General features: G+C 35.3%; 2 protein-coding genes across 5 annotated transcripts in view; both read left to right on the forward strand.

The window, feature by feature from the left end:
* Positions 1-737: 737 nt before the first annotated feature.
* On the forward strand, positions 738-5,271 carry LOC306763380 (kinesin-like protein KIF3A; the record flags this gene model as incomplete). Its single annotated transcript, XM_079250166.1, has 5 exons — positions 738-761; positions 850-903; positions 1,020-1,088; positions 1,204-1,334; positions 4,221-5,271. The coding sequence occupies 5 exons, from the start codon at positions 738-740 to the stop codon at positions 4,267-4,269; spliced, it is 327 nt and encodes a 108-aa protein (XP_079106292.1). The 3' UTR covers positions 4,270-5,271.
* A 7,191-nt stretch (positions 5,272-12,462) lies between these two features.
* The window catches only part of atrx (ATRX chromatin remodeler), a 39,503-nt gene continuing 36,279 nt past the window's right edge, over positions 12,463-15,686 (forward strand). For 2 of the 4 annotated variants that reach the window (XM_079250300.1, XM_079250301.1), the window contains exons 1-7: positions 13,714-13,788; positions 14,094-14,155; positions 14,258-14,307; positions 14,402-14,523; positions 14,610-14,690; positions 14,956-15,065; positions 15,197-15,264. In XM_079250300.1, coding sequence (XP_079106426.1) covers positions 13,758-13,788; positions 14,094-14,155; positions 14,258-14,307; positions 14,402-14,523; positions 14,610-14,690; positions 14,956-15,065; positions 15,197-15,264 — 524 coding nt within the window. In that variant the 5' untranslated portion in view covers positions 13,714-13,757. Of the gene's footprint in view, positions 12,624-13,712; positions 13,789-14,093; positions 14,156-14,257; positions 14,308-14,401; positions 14,524-14,609; positions 14,691-14,955; positions 15,066-15,196; positions 15,265-15,686 lie in introns of those variants that run through there. The other 2 variants (XM_079250303.1, XM_079250302.1) reach the window with 2 other exon arrangements.

Here is a 15,686-nt window from a genome sequence, read left to right on the forward strand (position 1 = left end):
ATATATGTGTATATATACATACATACATATATATATATATATATATATATATATATATATATATATATATATATACACATATATATATATATATATATATATACACATATATATACACATATATATATATATATATATATATATATATATATATATATATATATATATATATATATATATATATACACATATATGCACTCGTCCAGATATACAAACTGCGTTTTGGTAATGGGCTTTAGAGATTTCTAGCAAGCCTTTGAATAGTTGCAGGTATCCTTAAAATGATGAACTACTGTGGTCATCATTTTTTTTCTTTTTTGCTTTCTATTTATCTCAAGTTTGGTTTTTGGGTAGTACATGTGTGTTATCAGTGTGAAAATAACAATAGCAATAATATTGTCACACTATCGTACCTCTTTTTACAAGAGGAAGTTGACACAGCTGATTTCTCGACAGTCAGTATAAAGGAGGTGATAAAATATTTTTTTTATTTTATTTGAGTGTTTGATAAAGAACTTCACATATCAGGCTTGTACATCTCTCACAACCTCATATTTACCATGTCGGACTGCAGATTTTGTGCAAAGACTACATGGCACTGAAAAAAAGAGATGGCAAATAGCTACACACCATATGCTTGGCTTGGGGCATTTTGCCACATTTTCATTCACTCTGCTAAGTGCTAGCATTATGTGAAATTATGTGATTAAAAACACACTTTTATGCATTTAAAAAAAATGCAAACTATTGTTGATTCAAAAGTATGTTGACCAGCAGCACACATGACATGTGCAGTGTGTTGTATTGAATACAAATGCCTGTGTTAATTTTCTAACGTTTTCTTGGCAGGAGATGATAGAAAATTATGTGCAGTGGAATGAAGACATTGGCGAGTGGCAGCTGGTGAGCTCTTGTTGTATAGCTGATCTAAACATTATTGTGCACTCTGAAGGCATAAGTCTTCATTAAGTACTTAATTTGTGTATTTATGTCTGAATGCTATTTACAATATCTTTCAGAAATGTGTGGCTTACACAGGCAACAATATGAGAAAGCAAACTCCTGCTCCAGATAAAAAGGAAAAAGATGTGAGTTGTAGAAAATAGTTTTATTTTATCTCAATGATTATCTTGATGCTATATGATTTGTCTGATTCACAATGTAATTTCTTGCTGTTTCTTCCTTTGTTTCTGCTGTTTGTAGCCATTCGAGGTGGATTTATCTCATGTGTATCTTGCATATACTGAGGAGAGTATGCGGCAGTCACTGATGAAACTAGAGAGGCCTAAAACGTCCAAAAGTAGCAAAAGTGGCCGACCTAAGACTGGTCGAAGGTAAGTCTTTTCAAACAGACAGCAGAGAGACTGCTGCATTTCCAATATACTACTTTAATCTTTGTCACACTCTAAACCCATTATGTTTCTATGAGATAGATGCAAGTCTGGGTTGGTCCTCCTCCTGTTCACAGGAGGAAAGACAGAAATAACATAAACTTGCACAGCAATGACCACAGAGTGGCATTGTTTCCAATAGCAATAAAGTGAGGAAAGGAACATGTGGATAACATCTTGATCACGTGTGAAATCTGAGGAATATAATATTTACTGATATTCATCAGTGTAAAGTTGTAACAGAATTTTCACATCTTGAGTTTAACTGTAATTATTTATTGTGGGTTACTTCTGTGAAATATTCTGTGATCTGTATCTGATCATTCTTTGTTGCAATTCCATTGAAACACATTTTTATCCTATTTAATTGATTTGTGAAGAACACCAAAATCACAAAGTTATGACTTAAGTCAATAGTTTTCTTAAAAGTAAAAAAAATGTTCTGGATTCATTTGTTCCACAAATAATCCTGTCGGCTGTAAAGGTTTTAACTTTAGGTGAGACTCAATTTAAAAAAAAAAAAAAAAAGTCTAGTTGACAGGCTTTGTAATTGATTAAACTACATTAATTGCATTTTAATCACATAATATTTGTTCTAAAAAGCAACATTTTTTTTTCATTTATATGGATTTTAATGGATGACTGAATCAAATAATGGACATTGATATTGTAATGCCAACCTCTATTCATTTCTAGAAATATGCATTTTAAGTGCATTTCATTTTAAAACAGTTAAAAAAAAAAAAAAAGAAAATATCTCTGGCCAAAACTTAACTTTCAAAGTGGAACTATTATGTGCATTTTAGGCTAATTTATTTTTATTTCTGAGACCAGAAGGGCTGGGATTGATCGAGTTATTGTCACAAATCGCTTTATTTACTTCAGACCGACCCTCTCCGTAGGCTGTCAGATCAGCCTGCGGGCAAAACGAGTGGATTGAGGCTCTTCCGCATTAAGCACCGCCTCCCGCCACCGTTAACCAGTAGAAGGTAACCAATCACCGAACCTTATCCCCCGGGACGTCACAAGGATTTTAAAGTCGAAAAAACTCGACTTGGTTGTGAAGCAGAGGTGATCATTTGAGCAGTGCCAAGTTGTTAAACAGGCTGTGGTTGCAACCGCTGTGAAGAATTGTTGCAGCCATGACAGGTTGCAACGATTTGTTGACAAAGTTGACAACATCGTCGACGCAAAATTGTCAAGTTATAAACGCCTGTAACTGCTTTGCTCATAAAACACTGCCCCAGGCAACTTAACGCCATTTACCAACCATGGCTTTTCAGACAATTTAAGAACTCTAAACACCAAGCAAATGATGCAAAGCTCCACAGGAAGTGCTGGGGGCAGTATTGTCATTTTGTGAAGCGTCTTTGTTTAAACAACGAAGAACAAACTGATGGTGGCGCAACCTATTTCCAAAGTTTGGTGATATTTCACGCTAAACAAAGTGTCAAACAGGCTAAATGTGTGGTCTGCATGCAGAGTTGGCATACCACGGCAGCATGACAGTCAGACATGAGCATCTGAAACAAAAGCACCGCGGAGTCATGGTTTCTGGATGACAAAGTCAGCATTACAGAGTATTGATGTGCTGTTGTTACCTCTGCCAAAGAGGTTGTGTTTTTACCAGCGTTTATCTGCTGTTTGTGTTTAAGATAACTCAAGAAGTTATGGATAGATTTTCATTAAATTTTAAGAAGTTGTTGGAAATGTGAAAAGGAAGAAGTGATTTAATTTTGGTGGGGATCCGGATCATCGTTTGTGTTCAGGAATTTTTAAAGGATTCTGGCCTTATTTACCTTTCAAAATAGGCTTTTTCAATATGTAAATAATCATTTCAATGCAATTCTACAAAATTAAGATGTTAAAATATATTATTCATTTTGTTTTCCTCTTGAGGCAAATTCTGCATAGCTTGGAAATTATACTATAGCTAAGTTTGAATGTTTCAAAATAAATTAGTTGTAAGCTGTTAAGCTTAAATTTAATAATCATTGCAACATTGCTGTAACCAAAAGATCACCACCTGCTCTGACCGCAGCTTGAATCTGGGTGGTGTGCAAGGACCAAGTCTGACACTAATTGATTGTTTCTTTTTTTTTTAAAACAGAATTACAAGAGGGTGCTGAAAAATAGTCAACTATAGCAGCAGGTTGCTAAATTATTATCTGTGGTCTGCCGTGTGCACCGGTGTAACTGAAAATTGTGAAGTAACAATTGATCCACATTCTGAAAACAAATTTAAGGACCCATACATTACATGGTTTTAATGCACAACACCAAGTCTAGAACACTACAACACTGCGCAGAGTGGTGTTCTTCCGTGAAGTGCATAAAAACCCTGAAAGGCAAGCATCCAAGTCGATCAGACTGCTTATTAAATGGTCCAACGCAGTAAACATTTTTATAAAAAAAAAAAAAAGTTCTTTTTTTTTTTTTTTTTTTTTTTTTTTTTAATTTAATTTAAAAAAACTTGCTAAATATGCTTATATTAAGTATAGAAACTGTTATGTTGGCCTCGATGTACTTTTTATGCCTAACAAATGTGAAATAAAATGCATTTTACAGCGCGTTTCTCTTTCTCACCTGCAAAACTTCATTTTTTAATTAGCTTCAAATTGGTTCGTCTTTTTAACTTATTATAAAAATCCTAAAAATGATTGTTGTTTATGCACATAAATTAGCAGCACAGTATAAGCAACATTTAAAACACAATGACGTTTAGTAATAATATTTGCATTTGGTGCGATTTGCTGCTGTTCTGAGAAATGAGGATGTCATTATCTATCTTATGTTGATAAACACTAACCACAAGCCATCTCTGTACAGGAAGAGATCTGCAAAGCCAGATGCTGTGATCGAATCCCTTCTGCAGTGACGATCCTGTAGTGGAGGTCAACATTTCTCAACAACTTTCATGTTACTTAAAGAAGTTCTTAGTCCCCATTTATAGGTGAACAATATAAGATTTTCTGTATACACTGTATCGCTGATAACGTTTGAAATGTGAAGGTCCTTCATGTGTGGCAGGAAAAACACCACTTGGATTAGAATACCTGTTTTATCCAAAAGAGCAAGACCACTCTAAGGAAGGCGCCTGCTCTATGATATAATGCTTACTTTAAAAGCAACCGATTGCAACATCTTCATTACAGCCAACAATCTTTAGGAAGCCATTAGTCAGGATGTTGAAAGTTTGTGTGGTCATGGCCTACAAACTTCAAAGAGTAAAGTTTGCTGAAATTTGCTGTGTGTGTTCTGACTTTGTAGCTCCTCGAAGGTAAGTCTAAACTAAGGTTTAGCAGATTTGCCTGCAATGTAACAAATGGATTTGTCTTAAATGAAAGACTGAACACAGTGCGATTAACTTGTAATTGAAAGGAAATGATTGTGTTCTGACAGCAAACTGAAGCCTTATCGCTCAGCTCAGTTCAATATGAGGAAGATAAGTCTGTCATTTAACTTAGCATATGAAAAGTGTTTGTGATATGCTTTCCTTTAGGTCAGAAGCATAGGGGCATGCATGCAAGCCAGCTCTTATGTTTGTGCCATTTGCTATTCTAAACAAGTCTTCTTTTTATTATGAAATGTTACCACACTTACACCATACATACTGTACTGCTTAGTATAAAACACTAGTAGAAAAGTTTTCGTGAAGTTTATTTAATTTCATGATATTCTGTAGTGGATGCACACTGACTTGGTTGTTTTTTTCATAATGTATGTCAAATGTTTACACACACAACCCCTGGATCTTATTTATTAAATTATCTTAAATGTGTTATCTCGGTTTGGTGTTTTTTCAACATAGTCTCACAATGAAATCTAAGATGTTCGTTGCTTCTCTTTGCTGCAGATGATAATAGTGGCTTACAGCTGTCCCTCCAACTTAACTTACGAATGCAACATTTTACAGACAACTAAAGTGAAATAGACACTTGATTTTTGGGGCTCGTTTCTTCAGCGCAAATTAAATTATGTAAAGATACATGGCTGTTGTCGGATTATAAGCTATCCCTAGTAAGGAGAAAAAAAACGACTAGAAACATTATTTAAATAGATTTATTGACATATAAATACAAAAGCTCATGAAAATATAAATATTTTAATAAATAGATTGTATTAGATGTGTTTAATATTTCAATCCAGCTAGTTTATGGTCCTGTTCACACACTTCTCCACAGTTTTCAGAAGATTTTGTAGGTAAATGTAGCCATGGTGGTGGTGCAAGGTGCAATTCGTCCCCTCATACTGAAACAAAGTGAGTTTGACAAATATTTTAATTCCGTGCTGCACTCAGAACAAAAATGATGACATATTTTAAACAGAAATCTCATTTATTGTGATAAGCACCTTTTTGGGTAACTGCAATCTGATCAATTTCATTCTGGATTAAAGGTGACTTGTTGAAACACAAAAGAGTTGTTCTTACCTTTTTGTTATATGCTTTTAATTGACGAGTGAGTAGTGATAGAAACTCCAGATTTTTCATCTCCAAAGCCTTCTCAGCCAAACAGAAGAAACTTGACTGTGAGGAGAAAAGCACAGTTAATAATGGTATGCATAGTGTAATAGCCTAGGACTAAATTTGCCAACAGAAATATTGGTGGAGACATCTTTTAATCCATTCAGACTTAAGGCATCGTTAGACAAAAGCTTCTGCAATATGAAGGTTTTCTCAAAACAACTTCAGGCTTTCAAGAGACCAGACACCTAATCTTTAGAGGGGCCTGAAACAGCACTTTTATTGAAAATACTGTATCTGTCTTCACACCATTTTTTTGCTTGACTTGAGAAAGCATGCACACACTGCATCAGGTTTGAATGGTTTAAACTGTCAGCTGTCAAAGACCATGTAAGATGTACAACTTCAACATACCTCACACATCAGTTTTATTTTTCCCACCTTCTCGGTTGAGTTCTGAAATGACAAGATATTTTAGTATATCATAAAACAAACAAAACAACATGTAATCTTGCATGAATATATGTGATATTCTTACCAGATTTATTGCATTTTTGGCTTCCTTTAGAATATTTAGTAACATGGCTTTTCTTGTCACCGTTGCGACTCCATATACAGACGCAAGCACGATGATCAGTGTAAAATGTTGAAAATGAAAGACCTTCATGTCTTTGAAATGGAGCTTGAGTGGGTGCTGTCAGGTTGAGCAAAAAAGTTTCCTACAGGGGCTTACTACGGATGCTTATTTATACACTAGCTACTGATACGTCATGGTGATGTGTATCTTTTTATCATCAAAATTTCCACTAAAGAGAGAATTTAGTTACTAAGAAGTTACTACATTGCTCCATATCAGCAAAGCCCCACCTCCTTTTTTTTTCATCACACCAGGTGACTTGTCAAAGCCAAAATGCACACAATTAGAAATGACTGAATTAATCTATAGAAAAAATGCCAATATGACTGTGGTGTGTAGGGGAATATTAAAGAGTCAACCTTAGATCACTCATTGGAAATGGAAAATGTAACAATAGATAAATTATTCCTGTCATCTGAACAATTGAGTTTGTAAATTGCCAGCCCACTTGTTGTTCTCAAAAAATACATATAATATGGAATATTGTTGAATAAACTTATAAAAAATAAGTAATACACCCGAATCTGAATTAACAAACTAAATTTAAAATATAACTGACTAGCACCAGTATTTTTTAATTCCCAATCAGTCATTTCACTATATGATATGACTCACTCATTCATCACTCCATGTGACTTTCTCAGCTATATGTGCTCATTTGCGCCATCAGCTTACCTCAGCTTCAATTTGGAATATTAGCCCCATCTTTAGGTCAAGTTTGCATTCATAATATCTAGCACCAACTGGCTTATTTAACCATCCTATTATACTAAAATATTACTAAGACCTTTTAATCTCGGGGTGAATCTGACTCCAGGGAGATCCGCTTCCAGAAAAGGATTTACAGAACATTGTTTTCGTCAGGCACTTTATGTACTTTTACTACATAAATAATCCCTTGGTAGTGAAACCTTGATCTGTTGTTTAGCACCACCATCAGGTCAAACTGTAAAATTAGAAAAAATAAATTCTTTAAAGGTTTTTATTTAAATCTTATGGCTGTTGCTATTGGTAATAATATGACAGTTGCCACAGCAACCACCATGAGGGCAAATTTAAATTTAAAATTAGTGTTTCTTCAATCTTTCATCCAAATCTTTACTAATTTGGGGTGCAAAGTCATATGTTCTCAGCACAGAATTATCTACACTGATTGGTGTTTGTGACCCTGCCTTTTCCTCTCACACATATTTATTCACTAGTTTCATTTTCTTCTTTCCAACATATTTATGATTAGTAATTAGAGTTTCACTTACCTCTCATCCACACTGCAGTGTACACAAAGTACAATGAGGAATCATTTAGTTTTAGCACAGCATGTAAGCTTTTATATGTTTGCTTCCCCACAGTTGGCATGAACTACCAGTCTACCAGTGTCCTTGTTAAAGGAATTATCCAGCCTCTACTATGCAGGCAATGATACATACACACAGCGACACACTCGCATTCAGTCCTATTTTTCATTCCTTTCTTTTCTTTTTCCTTCCTGCAAATTTTGGCTTTTTTTTTTTTTTTTTTTTTAAATTTGTATTGAATGCAAATTTACAGAAACAAATAAATTTGCTGTGATTCATTAGGAAAAATTAAATCTGGGCTTGGAAACATGGATCCTTAGTAAATACTTTGTGTCCCGTGAACTACATTTTGAGTCAAAATCTTTATTGAACTATATTTGACAAACCTTGACAAACTATTTGCATTCCTTTATTTATTCCTTAGTTATAATCTGTTTGTGTATTTGTTGGAAAAAAATAGAAGTGAAAAATTCTTCACTAGTCTGGATTAGAGATGATCTATACATGACAATTTTAGAATAACAGTAACAATGCAAACTGAAAATAATCAATGGTAAAGAAAATGTGAAGTTAGTTTATCACTCTGATGGATAGTAAATCCGAACCTTCCTCTTCATTTCTTATTACCATGTTTCCCTGTCAGATATCTTATGTTAGAAATTTAGATTCCAAACAGGAATAACTAATGACGGGTAAGATAAAGCTGTGCTCCCAACAATTATTTCATTGTTTTGATTCTGTTCACTTATACATGGTGGATTTCACACCAACTGCATACATACTGACAGCTTTCTTTACAAACATTGCCATAAACAACCAGAATGTTGATTGATAAAGGTAATTTGCTTTCTAACCCATCTTTTAAAACGCAGTCTTTTCTAAACATACATATAATTGTCTAGAAGAACGAGAAAGTGTCCGTAATGGCTCACACATTCCCACACAGCAAACTGCTCCATCCCAACATGTAAGACGTGAGCATTTCATGAAAAGTCACTGCTCACATCCTGTTTTTGACATGAAAACACAAAGTAAAGTACAAAGAAAGTATTAAAACTCAAAAAATATTTTCTTTTGATCTTCATATGTGGCTGAAAGCAGCTTTTAATGAGGGTTTTTTTTTCTTACCACAAGCAAAAATTTATTTTTTTTTAATTTGTGAGCATATTTGTTCTTTTTTTTATGATCAAATATAGTATTTTTCTCTTAATGACTAACCTCAGACTCAAAGCCTGTGCTTGTGTGTAAATAAAATCTGCTTGATCTCGACTTTTACTCTTAATATTTCTCTGTATATGAATGTGGTGCGCCTGTTTAACTCCACAGTATTTAAGTGGGTTCTGAAGATAACTTGCCAACACTGATCACCCAAACTAAATACAAATATCATAGATTTCTTTGTTTGGTTTACCTTAATTATAGTCGAATCCAATTGTTTTTAAAATTGTGTTCACTCCCAACAGATGCAACATTTTTCTCCATGACACTGCTTTTGCTTTTTTTTCCATGTAATTCTATCTAATATGGGTATTTTCTCAAATGGAAAATGATGCTCTTGATTAAAATACCCCCCCCCCCAACTTGGGGGTTTTATTTTAATGTCCTTCTGAACTTTCATAATTGCTGATTGCTGAAGTAAAAAATAATGTAATCTTAGCACTATAAGCTGTGAGTTTTCGATTTGAATCCAAATTTCGGAGGAACCCATTTACACAAGTGCAGATTTATCAGGTTGAACCATCTAGGCAGATAATATGTGACAGCTGACTTGCTGATTTGGTGGAATGGTTTTTCCCTCTTAACTTTAGGTGTTAAAAAAAATTCAAAGAATTTTCACACCTTTTAACCCTTTTAGTGTTCAAACTAAGAAAAGGCATGTTTCCTTTCCTTGTAACAAGAAGACTTAATACTTGTTTGTGAACAAATGGTTGAGATACAAGTTCATCATGTTGTAACAATAGTTAGTTGATCAAAAATTCAAACAATAATGACATAACATGTACTTACTGTTGTCATTACATAATCAAACCAATTTAGCTCCGTCTTTACTTCCATAAAATTGTGGTAAAACTATTACGCAAAATTTTGCTGTACTGAACAGCAGAGCAGGACATTTAACAATTTAAGGGTAAAAACTTCAACCTTTAACATCCCCTATTTTTTTTACATTATGCTTTCTTTCTTAGCTAAAACATATTAATTCAGATTTTTTTTTTTGTCCTTTTTGTTTTGATTTGTCAATGTTGTATGGCAGTCTAGTGTGATATACCTGGGGAATCCAGAATCAAACATATGCTCACACATATGTAAACTCACTCTGCTAACATGTTACCTGAAAACAGGGTTCCTGATTCCAGTCCAGTAAGAACCACAGTCCAGTATGTTTTCATTGTATTCCTTCTTCAACACACCTGAATCAAATGAATGGATCTATCATCCTTTCAACTTTTGCAAAATGACTTTTTAATTTTAATCGGGTGTGGTGAAACAGGGATACTTTGGAAAAACGCTGATTACCATCATTCAAGATTTATTCTATGACCACTTTTTTTTTTTTTTTAAAGACGTTGTTTCCCCACTGTTCTTCCAGTTTTCACTGTGTTGTACGGTTCTTAATCCAGTTTTAGTCATTTCTGCAGTAGTCTTAGATGCTTTATGTGACTAATGCCAATGATATGACCCTTGTAAAACAGACTAACATACAAAATTTGTTGTTCCACATGTTCTACGTTAACTTTGTTAACATTGTTTGTTCTAATTTGTTCAGTAAATAAAGGAAACACAACCTGATTATTAAAAATTATGCAAATATTGTTTTATTTGTTTTCAGAATATATAGGAGGATATACGTTCATTAACATTTCATCTGCTGATCTGTGAGCTCTTCGTTTAGCTTTTGTAATCCTTTAAAATGGAGCAATAGCTTTCCTTTGAAACAAGACATCTTCACTTCAGGCCTTTTAACTGATAATTTCCAGAAAAATGCTTCATTTGTTTCTTAAATCATTGAACAATAACCTATGAATTATTCAGGCATGAACATTTTTTATTTAATTTAAAGGATGCCCCAGAGTTGTGTTTACACATAAAAGACAACTTAGAATAACAATAAATTTTATTCTTTGGATCTTGAGACACTTTGCTACTTGGAGCCTATCAAAAAGTGACATGTTTTTCCATTTTATTAAATATATATATATATATATATATATATATATATATATATATATATATATATATATATTTTTTTTTTTTTTTTTCTTTTTTTTTTTTTAAAGCCCAGAATACTGCAGTTTGGGAGGTATAAAATAGTGTGGACTAAAAGGTGCCTCCCAAAAGCTATTATGTGAAAACTTTTCTTATCTCCAATATGTTTTATGTCCTTGTTAGATCTAATTGAAACTATTCAATGAGAAGACAAACAAAATGGAAGTAGTTGTACAGTAAAGAAGGGAAAAGGCTAGATGAAAAATTACACAAGAACAAGACTGAAAATAGGTGGAATTGGACATTAAAAAGCATTTAATCGTCCACAGAGACCAATAAATTCATTCATTCATTCATTTTCTGAACCGCTTAATCCAATTCAGGGTCGCGGGGAAGCTGGAGCCTATCCCAGCTGGCTTTGGGCAACAGGCAGGGTACACCCTGGACAGCTCGCCAGTCCATTGCAGACCAATATACAGAACAGAAAAATGGACAACCAACATCCAAAGAAAGCTTGTCTCAGAAGAAGCTTCAGGTTATGTTAAGATGAAGAGAACACGAGGCTATACTTGAATAAACCTGAATAAAAGTTGAGCAAATATGAACATATTTCCTCCAAAAGTCTGCAATCTTTCTGTCAGTGAGGATAAAATAGTCTAAATACACTAACAAATAAGCAGGGATATTTCAAAGTGGGGCTGATAACAAAACTAATAAAAAGCGGATTAAGTGATCATTTTGCACGGATTCGTTTCAGGCAATAGTCTGAAGGACAACTTCAGCTGCTGCTTCGAGCAGTTGAACAAAATCATAATATAGACATAAGTTGTTTGAGGAACAATCCGCTCAGATCCGACGGATGGTTCGGATCTGACAATCCGTTGTTGTTGCATCATTAACATGTATGTCTCCTTTCTCACCAGGTCTCCCTGGCCAGGATTAGCAGTTCCTGTTGTCTGTTGTGTTTCTGTCCTCTTCCCCCCACACAGCAGAGGCAGATGGCTGCCTGTCCTTGAGCCGGGTTCTGCCGGAGGTTTCCTTCATGTTAAAAGGGAGTTTTTTCCTTCCCACTGTCGCCAGTGTGCTTGCTCAGGATGGAAGATTGAGTTGGAGCTTCCAACTCAATCTGTTGATTTCCTTATACAAGCTATTATGAATTGGCTTTCATTATGTTTTTTTTTTTTTCCTGTCTGTAAAGCGTCTTGAGATGACAAAACTCCGCGCACTCGGCTCATTGCTCAGTCTGCCTGATTACTAAATGGAGCGGACCCACGAGCTAAACAAGCCCCTTTCTTCACAACTTTCAGGTGGAAATATTTGCCTCCTCTTAGTAGGATGAATATACAGGCTCCAGATCCCATCGACCAATCAGAGCGGCAGATCTTATGAGACAGTCAGCCAATAGGAACACTCACTACGTTGAGGCTGGATGCGCCATTTTACTGCGTCCACAGTCATCTAGCAAGATGGTCCCTTGCTTTGTCTCCTGACCGGAGTAGTTTCGGTCTTCATCCCTAAATTTTCCTTCAACGCCATCGAAAATTTGCACATTGGTTCGAACTGGGTTTTCTACAGCTAATATCACAACTGGTCTCTGTCTGTTAGGAAATGACGACGGTGGGAAGCAGGTAGGAAGATTGTTTATACTGTTTGTTTAGACAAGTCAGATTTGGGTTTATTAGTGTGCTAACTTAGCTAGCCGCTAACCGGGGCAATGGGAGCCTTCATGCTAGTTAGCGAGCTAGGCTACCTATTAGCTGCGCAACCGGTAACATCCAAGTTTGCAGAAACGAGCCTTTACTAATCACATTTAGTGTTTGGGGCCGTTTGTCATTGCAGTGAAAATTAAAAAGAGATAATGGTTTTGGTGTTACATCTGTTTATGTAGCGCTGTTACTTGCAAAATCGGCAGAGCTTCTTCTGATGCTACAAGACGGCGCTAGGCTGCGGGGAGTTCGCGGGTTTGTGGAGAGGGACGTAGAAAGGTTTGGAGGCCAATGTATGCATTGGTGCGTGTCTGTGAATTGGAATTTGTATCCACTGGCATGGTGCAATATTAGACAACATTGGACTATTTAACTTTTGCGTTTACCGCCACCGAACTTCCCAAACCAGCTAATATTGGCAAGCTTTTCGCTTCAAGCCATGAGCTTGTCTTGTCAAAACACCGGAAGCACTTTGTTTGGGATAAATGCTTTCTTATAGACATGAAAATACTGAAAAAAGTTAGACTACAGCTGAATTCTAATTCAATTTATTGCTAATGTCAGAGATAGTTCATCGCAGCTCATAGCCATCTAATCAGCACATTATGATGACGCAAAATAAACACTGTTTGGCGCGTCTCGCCAACCATGTGCTCTATAGAAAAGGAAGCCAGGTCGGAAATAGTTTGCACGGTAAAACATTGATTTTCACATTTTGTGTGAATTAACAGACAAAAGCAATTTATGCAAATATGGCTGCTGTTGACGTATTATTAAATCCTGATGCTAGACTGTTTCTAAAGAAAAATTCAAGATTTACTTTAACGCAGTTATGCAACGAACAATATTAGTTTCTATGTATTCACACCACATTCTGTGTAAGGATTCTGCAGATAGAAACCTGGATCACCAAATGAGAGTTCCATTTTATTGGTTTTATTTATTGCAAGGTCACTCCATCAGCAGACATCCACAAGCAATCTACAGAGGGAAAAAACACTTCTGCAAAATAGTGCATATACACGTGGATTAGAAGAATGTAGGTCATTTTGATGAATGGGACTTTTTTCCTGCACATCACAAAACGGTAAAAGAGCACACGGACATCACACATCAGTGATTATTACTACTACTATATCGTCACTGTCATTTCTCCTTATCTCATACTCTTGATGCACTAAATATAAACACTCCCAGAAGGATTAAGCTGCTCTGATTTGTTTCTCTGATGTCATGGGATGTCTTTGGTCACGCATAGTCTGATGTGGTTTACTTAAAAAACAAACAAAAAATGTTGCATTTTCAAATGATTTCCCTGACATTTTGATGATGATTGCAGTTTCTTTCTGTCAGATATTCATATCTGTGTGTTCCTGTCAAATCCTTCCACAGGTAAAATGAGTCTGGCTTCTTCTGAAACACATCTAGACCAAATGTCTGAAAGAGAAGAGGAGGTAAGTGTAGCGATTCATTGGTAGTTTATGTAGGGGACAACTCTGATTTGAAAGTTGTTCTTGATTGATAAGCTTTTAAAATCTATTTTGGTGTCTTGCCAGCCTGGGAGCTCAAAAGACGGAATGAAGCCTTCATCTTCTCGAAGCAAGAGGTGAGAACCAGTTCTTATCTATCTTTTTGGTTTTGTTGTGGCGTCTCATGTCCACTGAGAAACAGTTCAGAATAATATAACTTTTTTTTTTAAGGAAGCCCACCTCTGCACCTAAGCACACTGGACAGAAGGAATCTGATGCTTCAGCTGAAAGTGAAAATGATGGTGCTGCTTCAGACAATCCCTCTGATGGTAATACAGGCAGTGGATCTAAAGGTATAAAATGTAAAATACTTGTTGGGCTCAATTTATACACTGCTGCTAAAATGAATGGAGATTTCTGTGTTACTGTCATCCTTCAGGCACTTTAGTGATTAGGGCAAGTGGAAATGAAAATAAAGGTGCCATGAAGCTCAGGGTGGATTTCAAACAGAAAAAATCAGGTGATTTAATATTTTTTTCAGAAATTACACACGTTTACAAGTAACCCATTTTAGGGTTAAAATTGATCAGAAATGTGTGCGAAAAAAAGTAGATCTATCTATATATACACACACACACACACGTGTATGTTTGTTATATATATATATATATATATATATATATATATATATATATATATATATATGAGAGAGAGAGCTAATTTCTGTTGTCTGTTCTGAATGTCTGTTTTATTTTATATATATATATATATATATATATGTCCAGATGATACCCTGCAAAAGAAGGTCAGCTGCACTGCCTGTGGAAAACAAGTAATCCAGTTCCAGCGCAACTCTGTGTACGAGCATCCAGTGCTCAAAGTACTTATTTGCAAGGTGGGAAAGCTTATTTATGCATGTTTTCAGGTTTTTCTTTTTTTTTTTTTACAAACCCTTAGATCATTCATAAAGATTTTTTTATGAATTTATTTACATATTGACAACAATGTTATTTCCTCTTCCTTTAGTCATGCTACAATTATTACACAAGTGATGACATCAGCAGAGATTCAGATGGGATGGATGAGCAATGCAGGTAAAAAAAACAACAAAAAAACAACAAACAAAATGATGAAAATACTGTAGTTTTAAAGTTATTACCGTCACTCTCCTGATAAGTAGTATGTGCTTCTAAGGCTGCTGACCAGTTGTGAATGAACCAGGAATGTCTTCTGGGCTCGACACACGGGAGGGGTGTGGGGGCTAACAACAGTGGCAGTGTCGTTTGCATTGTATTCTTAGATCGCTTATCTCCAGGATATGTGGTGGCAGGCAAAAGACAGGGTGCAGGTTTCCAGTCCATCGCAGGGCCAACTCTGAGCAACAAACACCCATTCATGCTCACACTCACTCCTAGGGAAAACATGCATGTTGTTGGACGGTGGATAAAAATATGGGTGTAATTTATCTGCTGGTTATCTTTTAATTTTACTTAAAAACTAGATAAAAGTCTGAACA

The sequence above is a fragment of the Telmatherina bonti genome, assembly GCF_933228915.1.
Source record: "Telmatherina bonti genome assembly, chromosome: 12".
Taxonomy (NCBI): Eukaryota; Metazoa; Chordata; class Actinopteri; order Atheriniformes; family Telmatherinidae; genus Telmatherina; species Telmatherina bonti.